At 40.5% G+C, this 16,004-nt stretch overlaps 1 protein-coding gene across 4 annotated transcripts in view; it reads right to left on the reverse strand.

Annotated features, from left to right (window-relative positions):
- PSMF1 (proteasome inhibitor subunit 1) overlaps nucleotides 1-16,004 on the reverse strand; it is a 49,707-nt gene that overhangs the window by 22,779 nt on the left and 10,924 nt on the right. For all 4 annotated transcript variants that reach the window (XM_009216420.4, XM_003904943.4, XM_021921167.1 and 1 more), the window contains 3 exons: nucleotides 15,770-15,922; nucleotides 13,904-13,986; nucleotides 5,628-5,813 (listed from right to left, as the gene is read on the reverse strand). In XM_009216420.4, coding sequence (XP_009214684.2) covers nucleotides 5,628-5,813; nucleotides 13,904-13,986; nucleotides 15,770-15,922 — 422 coding nt within the window. The remainder of the gene's footprint in view (nucleotides 1-5,627; nucleotides 5,814-13,903; nucleotides 13,987-15,769; nucleotides 15,923-16,004) is intronic.

Raw genomic sequence — 16,004 nt, forward strand, 5'->3', positions numbered from 1 at the left:
CTTTGAACGTTTTAAAATTGGGTTTTCTTTTGTATTGTTCAGTTGTAAGAGCTCTTTATACATTCTGGATACAAGTTTCTTGTCAGATATCTGATTTGCAAATATTCTCTCCCATTCTGTGGATTATCTTTTCACTTTCTTGATACTATTGTTTTATGTACAAAATATTTTAATTTTGACAAAGTTCAATTTGTCTATTTTTTCCTCACTGCTTGTGCTCTTGACCTCCCAGGTGTTGTGTCTAAGAAACCAGTCTAACCGAAAGTCAGCGAATAAGAGTACCCAAGGTAGACTTATTACTAGGTCTAGAAGTTTTATAGTTCAAGCTCTTACACTCACGTGTGTGAATCATTTTGAGTTAACTGAGGAAGGGACCCAACTTCATTACTTTGCATGTAGATATCCAATTGTCCCAGCACCATTTGAAAAGACTATGGTTTCTCTACTAAACTCTCTTGGTACCCTTGCTGAAATCAATTCCCTATGAATGTATGGGTTAATTTCTAGACTCTCAATTCTATTTCTTTGCTCTATATGTTTATCCTCATGCCAGTGCCATACTGTCCTGATGACTGAAGCTTTGTAATAAGTTTTGAAATTGGGATCTGGAAGTCTTCCAACTTTGTTTTTCTTTGAGATTGTTTTAGCCATTCTAGTTCTCTTGCACTTCTACCTGAATTTTAGGATCAGCTTGCCAATTTCTGGGGGAAAAAACCCAAAACCTGCTGGGATTTTCATTGGGATCACACTGAATACATAGATCAAGTTGGGGAGTATGGTTAATATTAATTCTTCCTAGTCATGAGCACAGAATGTCGTTCCTTTATTTAAATCTTTAATTTCTTTCAGTAATGTTTTATAGTTTTCACCGTACAAACCTTATACAATTCTTTCCCAAATCTTTCACAGTGCACAAATCTTTTACAATTCTTCTTTTGTTAAATTTATTTTTAAGTATTATATTCTTTGTGGGGTTGTTATAAATGGGATAATTTCATTAATTTTTAGATTGTTCATTGCTAACCTATAGAAATACAATTGATTTTATCGATTTTTTTTTTTTTTTTTTTTTTTGAGATGGAGTCTCGCTCTGTCGCCCAGGCTGGAGTGCAGTGGTGCAATCTCAACTCACTGCAAGCTCTGCCTCCTGGGTTCACGTTATTCTCCTGCCTCAGCCGCCCGAGTAGCTGGGACTACAGGCACCTGCCACCACGCCCAGCTAATTTTTTGTATTTTTAGTAGAGACGGTGTTTCACCGTGTTAGTCAGGATATCAATTTTATATCCTGCCACATTGCTGAATTTGCTTAGTTCTGTTTTTTTAGAGGATTCCTTAGGATTTTCCGTATACAAGATATCACGTCATTGACAAATAGAGATATTTTTACTTCCTACTTTCTAATCTGAATACCCCTTATTTCTTTTTCTTGAGTGATTGCCCTGGCTAGAATATCAAGTACAATGTTACATAAAAGTGGCAAAAACAAAAGCAAACATGCTTGCCTTGTTCCGGATCTTAAAAGGAAAACACTCCATCTTTCTCCATTAAGGAGACTGTCAGCTGTGAGCTTTTTGTAGATGCTCTTGACTGGCTTGAGAAACCTCCCTTCCATTGTTTTCGTTGTTGTTGTTTCCGTGTGCATGTTTTTTGAAACAGTCTCACTCTCTTGTCCAGGCTGGAGTGCAGTGGCGTGATCTCGGCTCACTGCAACCTCCACCTCCCAGGTTCACGTGATTCTCCTGCCTCAGCCTACTGAGTAGCTGGGATTACAGGCATGCGTAATTATGTCCAGATTATTTTTACATTTTTAGTAGAGACAGGGTTTCACCATGTTGGCCAGGCTGATCTTGAACTCCCGACCTCAAATGATCCACCCACCTTGGCCTCCCAAAGTGCTGGGATTACAGGGGTGAGTCACCATGCCTGGCCCCTTCTATTGCGAATGCGTTTTGTTTTGTTTTGTTTTTTGTTTTTTTTGAGACAGGGTCTCACTTTGTTGCCCAAGCTGGAGTGCAGTGGTGTGATGACAGACTGCAGCTTGACCTCCCAGGTTGAAGTGATCCTCTCACCTCAGCCCCCTAAGTAGCTGGAACTACAGGTATATGCCATCATGCCTGGCTAATTTTTAAATTTTTTGTAGAGACAGGGTCTCACTGTATTTCCCAGGCTAGCTGAATGCTTCTGTCATGAAAGGGTGTCAGACTTTGTCAAATGCTATTTCTCTATCGAGATGAACATGTAGTTTTTATCCTTTGTTGTATCATTATTATTATTTTTTTGAGATGCAGTCTTGCTCTGTCACCCAGGCTGGAGCGCAGTGGCACCATCTCAGCTCACTGCAACCTCTGCCTCCTGGGTTCAAGCGATTCCTGTGCCTCAGCCTCCTGAGTAGCTGGGATTATAGGTGCCCACCATCACACCCAGCTAATTTCTGTATTTTTAGTAGAGAAGGGGTTTCATCACGTTGGCCAGGCTGGTCTTGAACTCCTGATCTCAGGTGATCCACCTGCCTCAGCCTCCCAAAGTGTTGGGATTACAGGCATGAGGCACCGGGCACCTGGCCTCCTTTGTTCTATTGATATGGTGTATTGCACTGATTTATTTTCAGATGTTAAATCAATCATTCCTGGAATCAATTTCACTTGGTCAGGGTATATAATCCTTTGTATACGTTGCTGGATTTGGTTTGTTAGTACTTTGTTAAGGGTTTTTATATCTGTATTCATAAAGTATACTGGTTTGTAGTTTTCTTGTGATGTCTTTGGTATTGGTATCAGGATAATTCTAGCCACACAGAAGAAGCTGGGAAGTATTCTCTCCCTTCTATTTTTGAAAGACTTTGTGAAGAACTGGTATTAATAAAAAATCCTTACTAAGGAAATTTTTTAACATACCAAAAAATAGTAAGAACAGTATCATGAGTTCCTGTGTGTATTCCCACCTAACTTCAATAATTATCAATAGTCCACCATTCTTATTTTACTTATACTTCCCCTCCCCCACACCTTACTCTTTTGGGGGCTGAAGTTATTTTAAAGCAAATCCCACACACATCATTTCACCTTTAAATACTTCAATGTATATCTCTAACAGATAAAGACCTCTTTTTTTTTAACATAAGCAGAATTATTTCACCTAACAAAATTGGCAGTAATTGATAATGTTATCTAACACCTGGTCCATGCTAAAATTTCCCCAAATGTTTAAAAAATAATTTTTTGAATTGGTTTGAATCAAGATCTAAACAATGTCCAACACTGCATTTTAGTTGGCATGACTCTTTCCATAACGGCCTGTTTCTCCCTTTTCTCCCCATGCGATTAATTTATTTGGTGAAAAAACAAGGTCAATTTATCCTATACAATTTTTCTGTATTCCAATTTTGGATGTTGTATCCTCATGTGTCTGTTTAACTCATTCTTCTGTCCTTCATATTTTGAAACTGGCAGTTAGATCTAGATTGAGGTTGCTGTGAACTTACTATTGCATAATATTAGAAAACAGTATCTGGCTATCCCACTTTTAGCGTTAAGATTAATCAATGGGTTCATATGCTACTCGCTAGATCCACCTATTATAAAGTCCCCTATCAACCTTTACTTCATAGTTTTATCAACCATTGACAATTTGTGACTAGGTACATTATTTCAGCAGAAGTTGCAACATGGTGATTTTCTCATTCTCTCAGTTCTTCCAAGGCTAGGATTTTTACTTTCACAATTCTATACTCTAGGTCTATGAGTCCTAAATAGGGAGGTATAACCTCCAGGTGCCATAGTGCAAGCCCTGGGGTCATTTTTGCTTGTCACAGTAGTTGGAGGGCCTTCTTGGCATTTACAGGCAGATACCAGAGATGCTGGATATTCTACAATTGATAGTAGAGATTCACGAAATGAAGAATGACCTACATCCCACACAATTTTCAAATGTCTTGTTTAGATATTCATGGAGGTGTAAGCCTAAATAAATTATCTGAATGTAAGGCCATTTTATGTATGAACATAAAGTATTTTTTTTCTGTTACTTTAAAACAAGCACATTTTTCCAGGAATGTAACTATGGCATAATTGAAGAAACAATATTCAATCACTATTTTGTTTGCAATTCTCCTAACAGCTGTTTACCATTTCAAAAAAGTCATGTTAGTAACAGCAACAGAGTTTTGTGGTATTTGAGTTGCTGACATAATACATCTGTATACAACAGCTTTTGTCACTGTTGAATTCAAGATAATACCACATACACATGTAAACATCTCTGCTCTCCAGTGTACTCATGCACCTACACATGGAATATACATCATCATCTTATTAATTACTCTCTTTTTCTAATTTATATTATAGTTAGGACTTTATACTGATTTCCTCTGAAATGTGGATGAGGTAAGTTAGAATACCTATGAATTCCATTTCAATATAGTAAGAGCTATTTCACAGAATATTTGTTTTGAAATAAACAAATAAAGCTGAGAATTACTATTTACTTCAGGTCTAAAATTTTTTCCCAACCTGACTTCTGACCAGGGCTTATTCTTAAATCTTTCCAGCATGGAAAGGTGGTTAGATCACATCTGTTTACATCACAGGCAGAGCACTGTGCAGGGAGTAAGGATACCTAGACCCCAGCCCTGGCTCTACCTCTTTATTGGTGGCTGGTGAACTCAGGCAGGTCATCTTATCTCTATTCCCTTTGGTAAAATAAGATATATCAGACAAGTCATTTTCAATCTTTTCAACCACTTTTTCTAATTCTCCATTGTCTTCACAGGACTCAATATTTTTGGTAAAGACTTTGCCAAAGAGATATGCCAATCATTACCTGTAATAATTTAACTGATTTCCCATTTTTAGCTAACTAAAGGCATATAATTATGAACCAGAATAAAATAACAATGGTAGTCTACATTTATTAAGTGCTTATTTATGTCCCTCACAGTGAACTCTGTCCCTCATCCCCACCAACAGTATGATATCACAGTATGGGCTCCAAACTGAGAAGTGGTATCTCAGCTAGAGACTAGGGTCTCATGGTCCTTGTCTCCTCCCTCTGAGCAGAAGTCTCCAGTCCTAACGCTGCCATCCTAATCTGCAAAAACCTTGGAATGTGACTCACTCGCACCCCATGCTATTTTGGAAAACTTCTGAAGTTGATAGCGAGGTTGGGGGACTACAGTGAAATGAAATGAAATGGGCAAGACATTGGGACTGCATCTCCTCTGGGTTAGTACCTCTGCATCTTTGCATTTTCTCAAAAAGACTGGCCCAGGGCCCTGTCTAGACAAAGAGCTCTGGGATGAATTAGCTGTGAATTACCTGGGCAGCAACCCTGGACTACTGCACATAAGCCCCAGAGGCACTGATCCTTGGATAGACTCAGGGGCTCTGTGTGGCCTCTAGAAAGAAGTCAGGCAGGCTTAAGATGTGGGGTAATTAGGGTGACTAGTAGCAGTTCAAGAACTCACTGCTCCACTTACGTCTCCACTTTCTAATTCCATTGAACCCCAAGACATTGATCATTTTGTTGAAAACACACACGGGCCAGGGATGGGGTCAAGTGGCAGGATGAGGATAGCTGGCTGGAATCCCGCTGCAGAAGCATGGGCTTCCCGCTGGACGCTCTGTACTCACCAGGGAGGCTGCCGGCTGGTGTGTGGATGGTGTGGAGGAATCCGGAGTGGGTCCACCTCTCTAGCAGTAGCAGGGGGGAACTCCCGGTGGGGACTGCTTACACTAGCCTTCTCCCACTGCTCATGGATAGGTGTGATGATTCCAGACACAATACGAGACCGAAGCTCCTCACTGTTCTTGTAGGTCCTGCAGGAAGCAGACGAAGAGTCAACTGCTTGCAGTTGGCTAGGAACCCTGGAAGCGGTATTCTGGCCGCAACGATGGCAGCGGCGGCCCTGAGAGCTCCTGGCGTTGCGCTTGGCCTGTTTATAAGTGGGGGAACAGGCCGCCTGGTGGACCTGGGTGAGGGGGGCAACAGCCCCACGCTGTCTCTGAGATTTGGGCCTAAGCTTCTTAGGCATCTGAGTTGCCCCTCCTCGTTACCACCCCATTAGAAAGAGGTGAGGGTGTAGGGGCACAGAGCCTGGACTGGCTACTCCTCTGTTCTCACCCACCTCACCCCTCCCTCAGCTTCATTGTGTGTTCATCATGTGTCATGGGAAGGGTCATGGAAGGCAAAGGCTCCACGGGGAGGATGAATCAGGTTCCTGGTCCAGGCAGGCAGAGCTCTGGGGGCTCAAGGTCCAGTTCTGTCACTAACTCAGGAGTCCTCGGAAGGCTGCCCCTAACACCTATCCCATCCTGCCTGGGCCTCTTTTTCTTTGCCTGTGAGAGACAAGTGACGTGAGCCACAGCTGAGGTGTGGAGGCAGGCTGAGGTAACAGAATGGGTAGGACTCCAGGCTTCCTAAAACACTGGTATTTTAAAATGAACCACATCCTGCCCATAAGGCAAAGCTCACAAATGTAAAATAACTGAAACCATACAAAGTATGTACTCCAACCATATGGAAGCACAACAGAAATCAAAACAAAAAGTTAACTCTCTAAGTACATGAAAATTAAGCAACATACTTCTAGAAAATCCTTGGATCAAAGTCCCAAAAAAGAAATATATAGCACTGAATTAAAATGAAAATAAAAACATATGAAAATATGCAGGATATAACTAAAGGATTGCTGAGAAGAAACCTCATAGCACTAAATGCTTACATCAAGAAAGAGGAAGGAACTCAAATCAATAACCAAAATTCTGACCTAAAGAACCTAGAAAAAGAAGAGCAAATTAACCCAAAGCAAGCAGAAGTAATAAAGGTAAGAACATAAGTCAATAAAAAAAAAAAAAATAGAGAAAATGAAACAAAAAGTCAATTCTTAAAAAAAAAAAAAAGAATACAATTGACCAACTTCTAGCAAGACTGACAAATATAAAAAGAGAGAGGACATAAGTCACCAGTAACAAGAATGAAACAGGAGATATTACAATAGATCTGTAGCCACTGAAAGGATAATAAGAGAATACTAAGAACAACTTAATCCAACAATTCATAATAGACCAATTCTTAAAAACCATAAACTACAACTCAGCCAAAATGAAACAGATAATCTGAATAGTTTCATTAAAGAAACTGAATTACACTTAACATTCTAAAAACAAAAAACAAAAAACAAAAAACAAAAATCTCCAGCCTCAGATTGTTTCAGGGAGAATTCTATCAAACATTTAAAGAAGAATTAACATCAATTTTACCATCACTTCTAGAAAATATACGAGGAGGGAATACTTTCCAACCCCTTTCACGGGACCAGTATTACTCTGGTATCAAAACCAGGCAAAGACCATACAAAAAATAAATAAATAAATACAGACTATTATATCCTATGAACTTACACACATAAAACATCCTCAATAAAATATGAGCAAATTGAATTTAAAAATGTATAAAAAGAATTATATACCATGACCAAGTATGACTTGTTCTAGGTATGCAAGACTGGTTAGTAGTCACAAACCAATCAATGTAATCTACCATATCAATAAGCTATGGAAGAAAAATCATATGGTCATATTAATTGATACAGAAAAAAGCTTTTGACAAAATCCAACATGATAAATCCATTCAAGATTAAAAACTCTCAACAAACTAAGAATAAAGGGGAACTTCTTTAATCTGATAAAGAACATTTACAAAAAACCTACCCATAACAATAGACTTTACTGTGAAAGACTGCTTTGCCCCTAAGATTGGGAACAAGGCGGTGGTTCACGTCTGCAATCCCAGCACTTTGTGAGGCTGATGGGCAGATCACAAGGTCAGGAGATCAAGACCATCCTGGCTAACACAGTGAAACCTGGTCTGTACTAAAAATACAAAAAGTTAGCCGGTCGTGGTGGCATGCGTCTGTAGTCCCAGCTACTCAGGAGGTTGAGGCAGGAGAATCACTTGAACCCAGGAGGCAGAGGTTGTAGTGAGCCATCACTCCAGCCTGGGAGACAGAGCGAGACTCTGTCTCAAAAAAAGAAAAAGAAAAAAAGAAAAAGGACGAGACACAGAACCTAGAATAGCTAAAACTATCTTGACGAAGAAAAAGTGGGAGGAATTATTCCACTCAATATTAATGCCTACAATAATCAATACTGGTAGAGTAATACTGACAGAAGAAGAGACATAGAGATCAATGGAAAAGAACAGAGGATCCAGAGATAGATCCACAGATGTACAGACAACTGATTTTTGACAAAGTTTCAAAAGCAATTCAATGAAGGAATAATAAATGATGTTGGAGCCATTGGACATCCATGGGTAAAAAAAAAAATGAGCCTTGATCTAAATGAGTAAGTAAGCCACTGGACATCCATGGGTAAAAAAATGAGCTGCTTGCCTGCCCAAGCTGGGTGCGGGGGTAAATTCAAATCCTCTTTCCTTTTAATGAGATCAGAGGGAGGCCTCTGATATCCCTAGGCATGTGTAAAATTCAGGCCTGATTAAAAAACCACCAGGTCCTGAAGGAGAGGCTCTCACATAATTTTTAAGCCTTGGCAGAACAACTGCGACAGCCTATCATCTCATCTGACACAGAAAGGGTACAGCAGAATGGAACACAATAGGTTTATATTTCTTAGCAAATCACAGTTTGCTCACTGAGGAGCACAAATTCCTAGAAGAGTCAAGACATGCCACAATGACCTAACAAAGAGGGCTACATGGAGGCGGCTATGGTTGAAAGGCATAGGAGGGAAAGAGGGCCTCTGATCAGGAGGCAGAGCCATACCTCAGCTTTCACCGCCCATTTCCACGGAGATGATTCCTGGTGATCAGATTTTTTTCCCCTTTGTGTATTTTACTAAGAGCTGGACTAAGCACTAAGCACTCTATGTGCTGACATCTCATTCCATTCTCAGAAAAACCCTGAGATAGTACTATTGTGTCCCTCATTTCACAGTAATCAAAAAACAAAACAAAACACAACACACATCCTCTCCCTCACACAAAAACCCCTCAAACAAATGTTCTTAAAAAACTTCAAACTATACTACAAGGCTACAGTAACCAAAACAGCATGGTACTGGTACCAAAACAGAGATATAGACCAATGGAACAGAACAGAGTCCTCAGAAATAATACCACACATCTACAGCCATCTGATCTTTGACAAACCTGAGAAAAACAAGAAATGGGGAAAGGATTCCCTATTTAATAAATGGTGCTGGGAAAATTGGCTAGCCATCAGTAGAAAGCTGAAACTGGATCCTTTCCTTACTCCTTATACGAAAATTAATTCAAGATGGATTAGAGACTTAAATGTTAGACCTAATACCATAAAAATCCTAGAGGAAAACCTAGGTAGTACCATTCAGGACATAGGCATGGGCAAAGACTTCATGTCTAAAACACCAAAAGCAACGGCAGCAAAAGCTAAAATTGACAAATGGGATCTAATTAAACTAAAGAGCTTCTGCACAGCAAAAGAAACTACCATCAGAGTGAACAGGCAACCTACAGAATGGGAGACAATTTTTGCAATCTACTCATCTGACAAAGGGCTAATATCCAGAACCTACAAAGAACTCCAACAAATTTACAAGAAAAAAACAAACAACCCCATCAAAAAGTGGGCAAAGGATATGAACAGACATTTCTCAAAAGAGGACATTCATACAGCCAACAGACATATGAAAAAATGCTCATCATCACTGGCCATCAGAGAAATGCAAATCAAAACCACAATGAGATACCATCTCACACCAGTTAGAATGGCGATCATTAAAAAGTCAGGAAACAACAGGTGCTGGAGAGGATGTGGAGAAATAGGAACACTTTTACACTGTTGGTGGGATTGTAAACTAGTTCAACCATTATGGAAAACAGTATGGCGATTCCTCAAGGATCTAGAACTAGATGTACCATATGACCCAGCCATCCCATTACTGGGGATATACCCAAAGGATTATAAATTATGCTGCTATAAAGACACATGCACACGTATGTTTATTGCAGCACTATTCACAATAGCAAAGACTTGGAATCAACCCAAATGTCCATCAGTGACAGATTGGATTAAGAAAATGTGGCACATATACACCATGGAATACTATGCAGCCATAAAAAAGGATGAGTTTGCGTCCTTTGTAGGGACATGGATGCAGCTGGAAACCATCATTCTTAGCAAACTATCACAAGAACAGAAAACCAAACACCGCATGTTCTCACTCATAGGTGGGAACTGAACAACGAGATCACTTGGACTCAGGAAGGGGAACATCACACACCGGGGCCTATCATGGGGAGGGGGGAGGGGGGAGGGATTGCATTGGGAGTTATACCTGATGTAAATGACGAGTTGATGGGTGCAGCAGACTAACATGGCACAAGTATACATATGTAACAAACCTGCATGTTATGCACATGTACCCTACAACTTAAAGTATAATAATAATAAATAAATTTAAAAAAAAAAAAAAAAAAAAAAAAACAAATAGAGACAGGATCACAATTCTCTCTCAGTATTACTGAGCAGACGGAATGCTCTAATGAGCATGAATGGCCAATATGCCTAGGTTCTTCCACAGGTTTTGTCAATTTCTGTCCCAATGGAACTCCAGAGTGAAGAAGTCAAGAGACCATTCTCCAAATGTCCCTCCCTCACCCACTAAGAGGGTTCAGTGTCAGAGTGTGTGCAACACCCAGAGGAGCAGCATTCTGCTGGTCAGGCCTGGCTCATTTCCCCCTTTCTCCGCTTTGTCTAAAGTACGCAAAAGAGACCCAAGCCCTGCCCTCAAGGAGATCACAAGCAAGGGAAGACCAACTCTAAGAAGGCAAATGTAAAATATCTACTGATTGATTAAATGCTTAAAAAATGATGTTTTGAACCAGGGCAACACAGCAAAGACCTCATCTCTACAAAAAATAAAAAACTGGCTGGGCATGGTGGCACATGCCTGTAGACTCAATTATTTGGGAGGCTCAGGTGGGAGGGTCACTTGAGCCCAGCAGGTTGAGGCTGCAATGAGTTGATTGTGCCCCTGTACTCCAGCCTGCCTGGGCAACAGAGGGAAACATGTCTCCAAAAAAAATTGTAAAATGTTTTGAAGCTTTAAGCCTGGGGGCCAGAGGAAGCTTCTCTAAGGAACTGACATTTAAATTGGTAACCAAACGATAAACAGGAGTTGGCTACATGAGATCAAGGAGAGACTTTATGCAGAGGGAAGCAGTCTGAAGAGGGCAGAATGACACTGTGGCTGAACCACAGGGATGTGGGGAAGGCCGTACAAGGTGAGATTGAAGGGGTGAATGCTAGGCTTTAAGGCCTCATCAAGGATTGTGTTCTTTATCCTAAGAGCAATGAGCATTCCCTGAAGCCTTTTAATGGTGGTAAAATATGCATAAAATTTATCATCTTAACCATTTTTAAGTGTTCAGTAGTGTTAAGTACATTAACACTGTTGTGCAATCACCTACCATCCACCTCCAGATCTCTTTCCATTTTGCAAAACAAACTCTGTACCCATTAATTCCTAACTCCCCTCCCCATTCCCCTCTTGCCCCAGTATCTGGCAACTACGATCTACTTTCTGTCTCTATAAATTTGACTAATCTAGGTACCTTTTATAGAATCATACAGAATTTGTCCTTTTGTGAATGGCTTATTTCATTTAGCATAATGTCTTCAAGGTTTGTCCATGTTGTAGCATGGGCCAGAATTTCCTTCCTTTTTAAACCTGAATAATATTCTACTGTATTTACATACTACATTTTGTTTATCCATTCATCTGTCAATGGACAGCCAGGCTGCTTTCACCTTTTGGCTACTGTGAATAATGCTTCTATGAACATGTGTGTACAAATATCTTTTCAAGACCTAGTTTCAATTATTTTGGGTATATGCCCAGAAGCGGACATGCAGGATTATACAGTAATTTTTTGAAGAACTGTCATATTGTTTTCCATAGTGGCTGCACCATTTTACATTCCCAAGAGTGCACAAGGGTTCCAATTTCTCCACATCCTTGACAACGCTTGTTTATTTTCTGGTTATTTTGATAGTACTCATCCTAATGGGTGTGAAGTGGCATCACTGAAGGGTTTTAAGCCAGAGTTGTAACCATGATCTGATCTATGTCTGAAAAAGATTGGTCAGACTGCTATGAGGGAAATACACTGGAGGGTGGCATGCAGGAGGGGAATATGTAAAAGACCTCCTCACACAGAAGTTGCGTGGAAGAGGGGAGGAGAAATGAGGAGTGGCAGTGGTTTGAAATTCTGTGAGGACTGGAATAGGTTCAAACAGGGTATTGCTGATTAGATGCTATTAAATGCAACAGGGTTTCTGGGTAGTTCTGAGGTTCAGTTAAGGTTTCATAACTGTGCATTTATAGTGATGCCAAGCTTACTCTAAAACCCTGAGGATGGCTGGGCATGGTGGCTCACACCCGTAATCCCAACACTTTGGAAGGATCACCTGAGCGGGTGGAACACTTGAGGTCAGGCGTTTGAGACCAGCCTGGTCAACAGCAAAACTCTATCTCTATTAAAAATGCAAAAATTAGCTGGGTGTGGTGGTGCACACCTGTAATCCCAGTTACTCAGGAAGCTGAGGCAGAAGAATTGCTTGAATTGTCACACTGTACTCCAGCCTGGGTGACAGTGCTAGACTCCATCTCAAAAAAATAAAATAAAATAAAAAATAAAATCCTGCGGTGGTCAATGAAGATGGGGGAAAATTCCCTATAACGGAATAAAGCAGACATAAATCAGCTTACCTATCTATAAAACAGATAACTTCATTATACTGATTTAAAAAACAAGCAGTAATCTAAGTACCTTTGGAAGACACTACTCTGCCTACATCTTTTGTGGGACATAGGTAAAAGACAAAAAACTGGAAATAAATCATGTGGAACTTTACTTAGTAGGTTTGTTCTTGGTAGGCACTGATGTCATTCAGAAAATATTTGTGTGTATTCTGGGATCAAGCAAATAAGTAAGTATGTTGATGCTGTTGGGAATCAGGGTTCTCACCACAGGAGAAGGGACATATAAGTACGGAATAAGAGAAAAAGAATCCTGTAGTGTTATATTAAAAACAGAGGTGGCAATTTAAACTCATAAGGAAAAATTTTCCTAGTTCTATCTGCTGAAAAGGCCTAGAATGTACTACTGTATGATACCAACTATATGACACTCTAGAAAAGGCAAAACTATGGAGACAGTAAAAAGATCAGTGGTTGCCAGGAGTTAGTGAAAAGGGAGTGAAGAATAGGAGGAGCACAGATTTTTAGGGTAGTCAAACTATTCTGTGTGATACTATAATGGTAGACACACATTCTCATCTATTTGTCAAAACCCACAGACTGCACAACAGCAGGCTTGAGCCCTAATAATGATGTGTCAATGTAGACTCATCAGTTGTAAGGAGTGTATCACTATGTATGGGATATTGACACAGGGAAGCTATAAGCTGTAGGTGTATGGGACCAGGAGGTAATATGGGAACGCTCTGCACTTTCTGCTCAATTTTGCTTGTACCTAAAACGACCCTAAAGAAAATAATTTTTTTTTTTTTTTTAAGTTGGAGATTGGGGTTGGGGACCCAATGAGGTACACATTCTCCCAGGAGTCTGCTCTGGCTGAATGAGTTGGCCTGGCTCCACCTCTACTGTGCAGCCACCACAGCACTTATGGACTCTTGATTGCATCATCTTGTCTCATGTGGCATTTCCTATGTGAGTCTCCTCTTCAAATACATAAAAAACAGAAAAGAAAATTAGGAAGCTGTGCCCAGAAATAAAAGGTCCTTCCATCCACCTTCCTTAATTTTCTGGACACATCTACCCTATTCCTTATATCTTGCCATTGGTTCTCTCTTTTCCAGGGAAGAGACATCATTTAGAAGTACCTGTGGAAGTCACCCAGGTGTTCTGCATCGATATAATCATCCAAGTTCAGGGTCAAGTCTGCCACTTGCTGTGAGCCATATTCCTAGATGAGTGAAAATAGAAAGTGAGAGACTGGGATATTTCTAGGCTAAGAGTGGGAGGGTGGAGGGAGAGTAACAGAGTCTTCAACCTAAAGAAATATTCACATATGTCCACAAAGACATATATAAGGACTGTTTATATAAAATACCTTCCTAAGGCTTAGAGACTTCTTTGATTTAGGAATACTGCCTTTCCAAGGCAGAGGCTAAAACACCTACTTCCCAGGCTCTTTTGCAAAAGGGCTCAGGCATGGTAACTGAGGTGTTGAACTGATGCATCAACTTTGAGTTGGAGGTGAGTAACATGAAGAGGCAGACCCAGCAAGGGGCAGATATCTTGTTAATGAGGGTAGCAGCAGAGGCCAGGGGGTCATATCAGCAGCTTAACAGAAGGGTGCACCAGGGCAGACAGAATCAGCCAGTACCTAATACTGGGCAGTGTTGGTGGCAGCAGCGGTTTCCGGGGCATGATTTGGGACGCTGCTTCTGGAAACCTAGCTTTAAACCTGTTTCAATGAGCTATCCTGGTTCTTTTCGTTTCGTTTTGTTTGTTTTGAGATAGAGGTTTGCTCTATCGCCCAGGCTGGAGTTCAGTGGTGCAATCTCGGCTCACAGTAAACTCTGTCTCTTGGGTTCAAGAGATTCTCCTACCTCAGCCTCCCAAGTAGCTGGGATTACAGGCACCCACCACCGTGCCTGGCTAATTTTTAAAAATATTTTTAGTAGAGACAGGGTTTCACCACATTGACCAGGCTGGTCTCAAACTCCTGACTTCAAGTGATCCACCTGCCTTAGTCTCCCAAAGTGTTGGGATTATGGTGTGAGCCACTGCACCTGGGTGATCCTGGTTCTTTTAATAAACTCTTTTTGATTAAACTAACCCAAGAGGTTTTTGTTGTTTGAAACCAAGAACCCTATCTGACACAAGATCTAAATGTTCATCAAAAGGGAAAGGAATAAAGAAATTATGGTGCCATGAGAAACTACATAACAGTTAAAACAAATAAGGTACATCTACATGTATTTCCATGTCAACACCTCCAAAACATCGAGTGAAAAAAAGGCAAAGTGCAGTATAATACATATAGCAGGATACTTCCACATGGTCACACACAAACCACTAAGACAAAAGTTAATAAAAAGAAAGTCACTGTCCTTGTGGCACATACAGTCCCATGGCAGAATAAAAGCAAAGCACAAATAAGTACACAATTACAAGCTGCAATGAGTGTCAGGCAGGAAAATAAAATGATGGCGTAAAGAGACATAATTTAGATTTTTTTGGCAGTAGGAGTGGTAGGAGTGGGTAGTCAGAACTGAACTTTTTGAGGAAGTCAAACATGAAAGAGAATTGTCCAGGCTGAAGGAATGGTGAAGGGCTGTGAGAGGGGCAGATGGGGGAGGGGAAGAGCCTTCCAGCATAGGAAATATAAAGTGCAAGGGCTCCAAGGCAGCAAAGAATTCAATTTATTTAAGGAACTGAAGTAGCCCACTGGAGTTACCTAAGTTTTTTCCTTCTATCTTGTCACTGAATAGATTTACTTTATTTAACCATTTCCCTGTTGACAGAAAGCCCCTCCTTCTTAATTCCAGGTGGTGAATATCTTTGTGTACAAATGTTTTTTATACTTAGGGTTCTCACCTTAAGATAAATTTCCAGAAGTGGGATCACCGGGTAAGGGCTACACAAACATTGGAGCTCTGGATCCAGACTGTTAAATGGGTTTCAAAACAGCCATTCCCATCCTCATCTCATCAGCAGACTTACGTGTCTCAGAGACTCACCAGCACATTGAGGATCATGCTGCTCTCCACGGTGATGGCTTTCACAAGGAGCTTTCTGGACCCATCCTTATACTCATACCGGAGGACATACAGGTCCTTATTGTTGTTCCACCCAGCTGGCAGCAGTTCTGACTTCTTATCATTGGCACCCGGCTGGGAAGACACCACAGTTGAGAGGAGAAAGATCATGACCTCAAAACACAGAATTATAAAGAACCTCAAAAGATAAGCTAAT

The sequence above is a fragment of the Papio anubis genome, chromosome 16, assembly GCF_008728515.1.
Source record: "Papio anubis isolate 15944 chromosome 16, Panubis1.0, whole genome shotgun sequence".
NCBI classification, from domain to species: domain Eukaryota; kingdom Metazoa; phylum Chordata; class Mammalia; order Primates; family Cercopithecidae; genus Papio; species Papio anubis.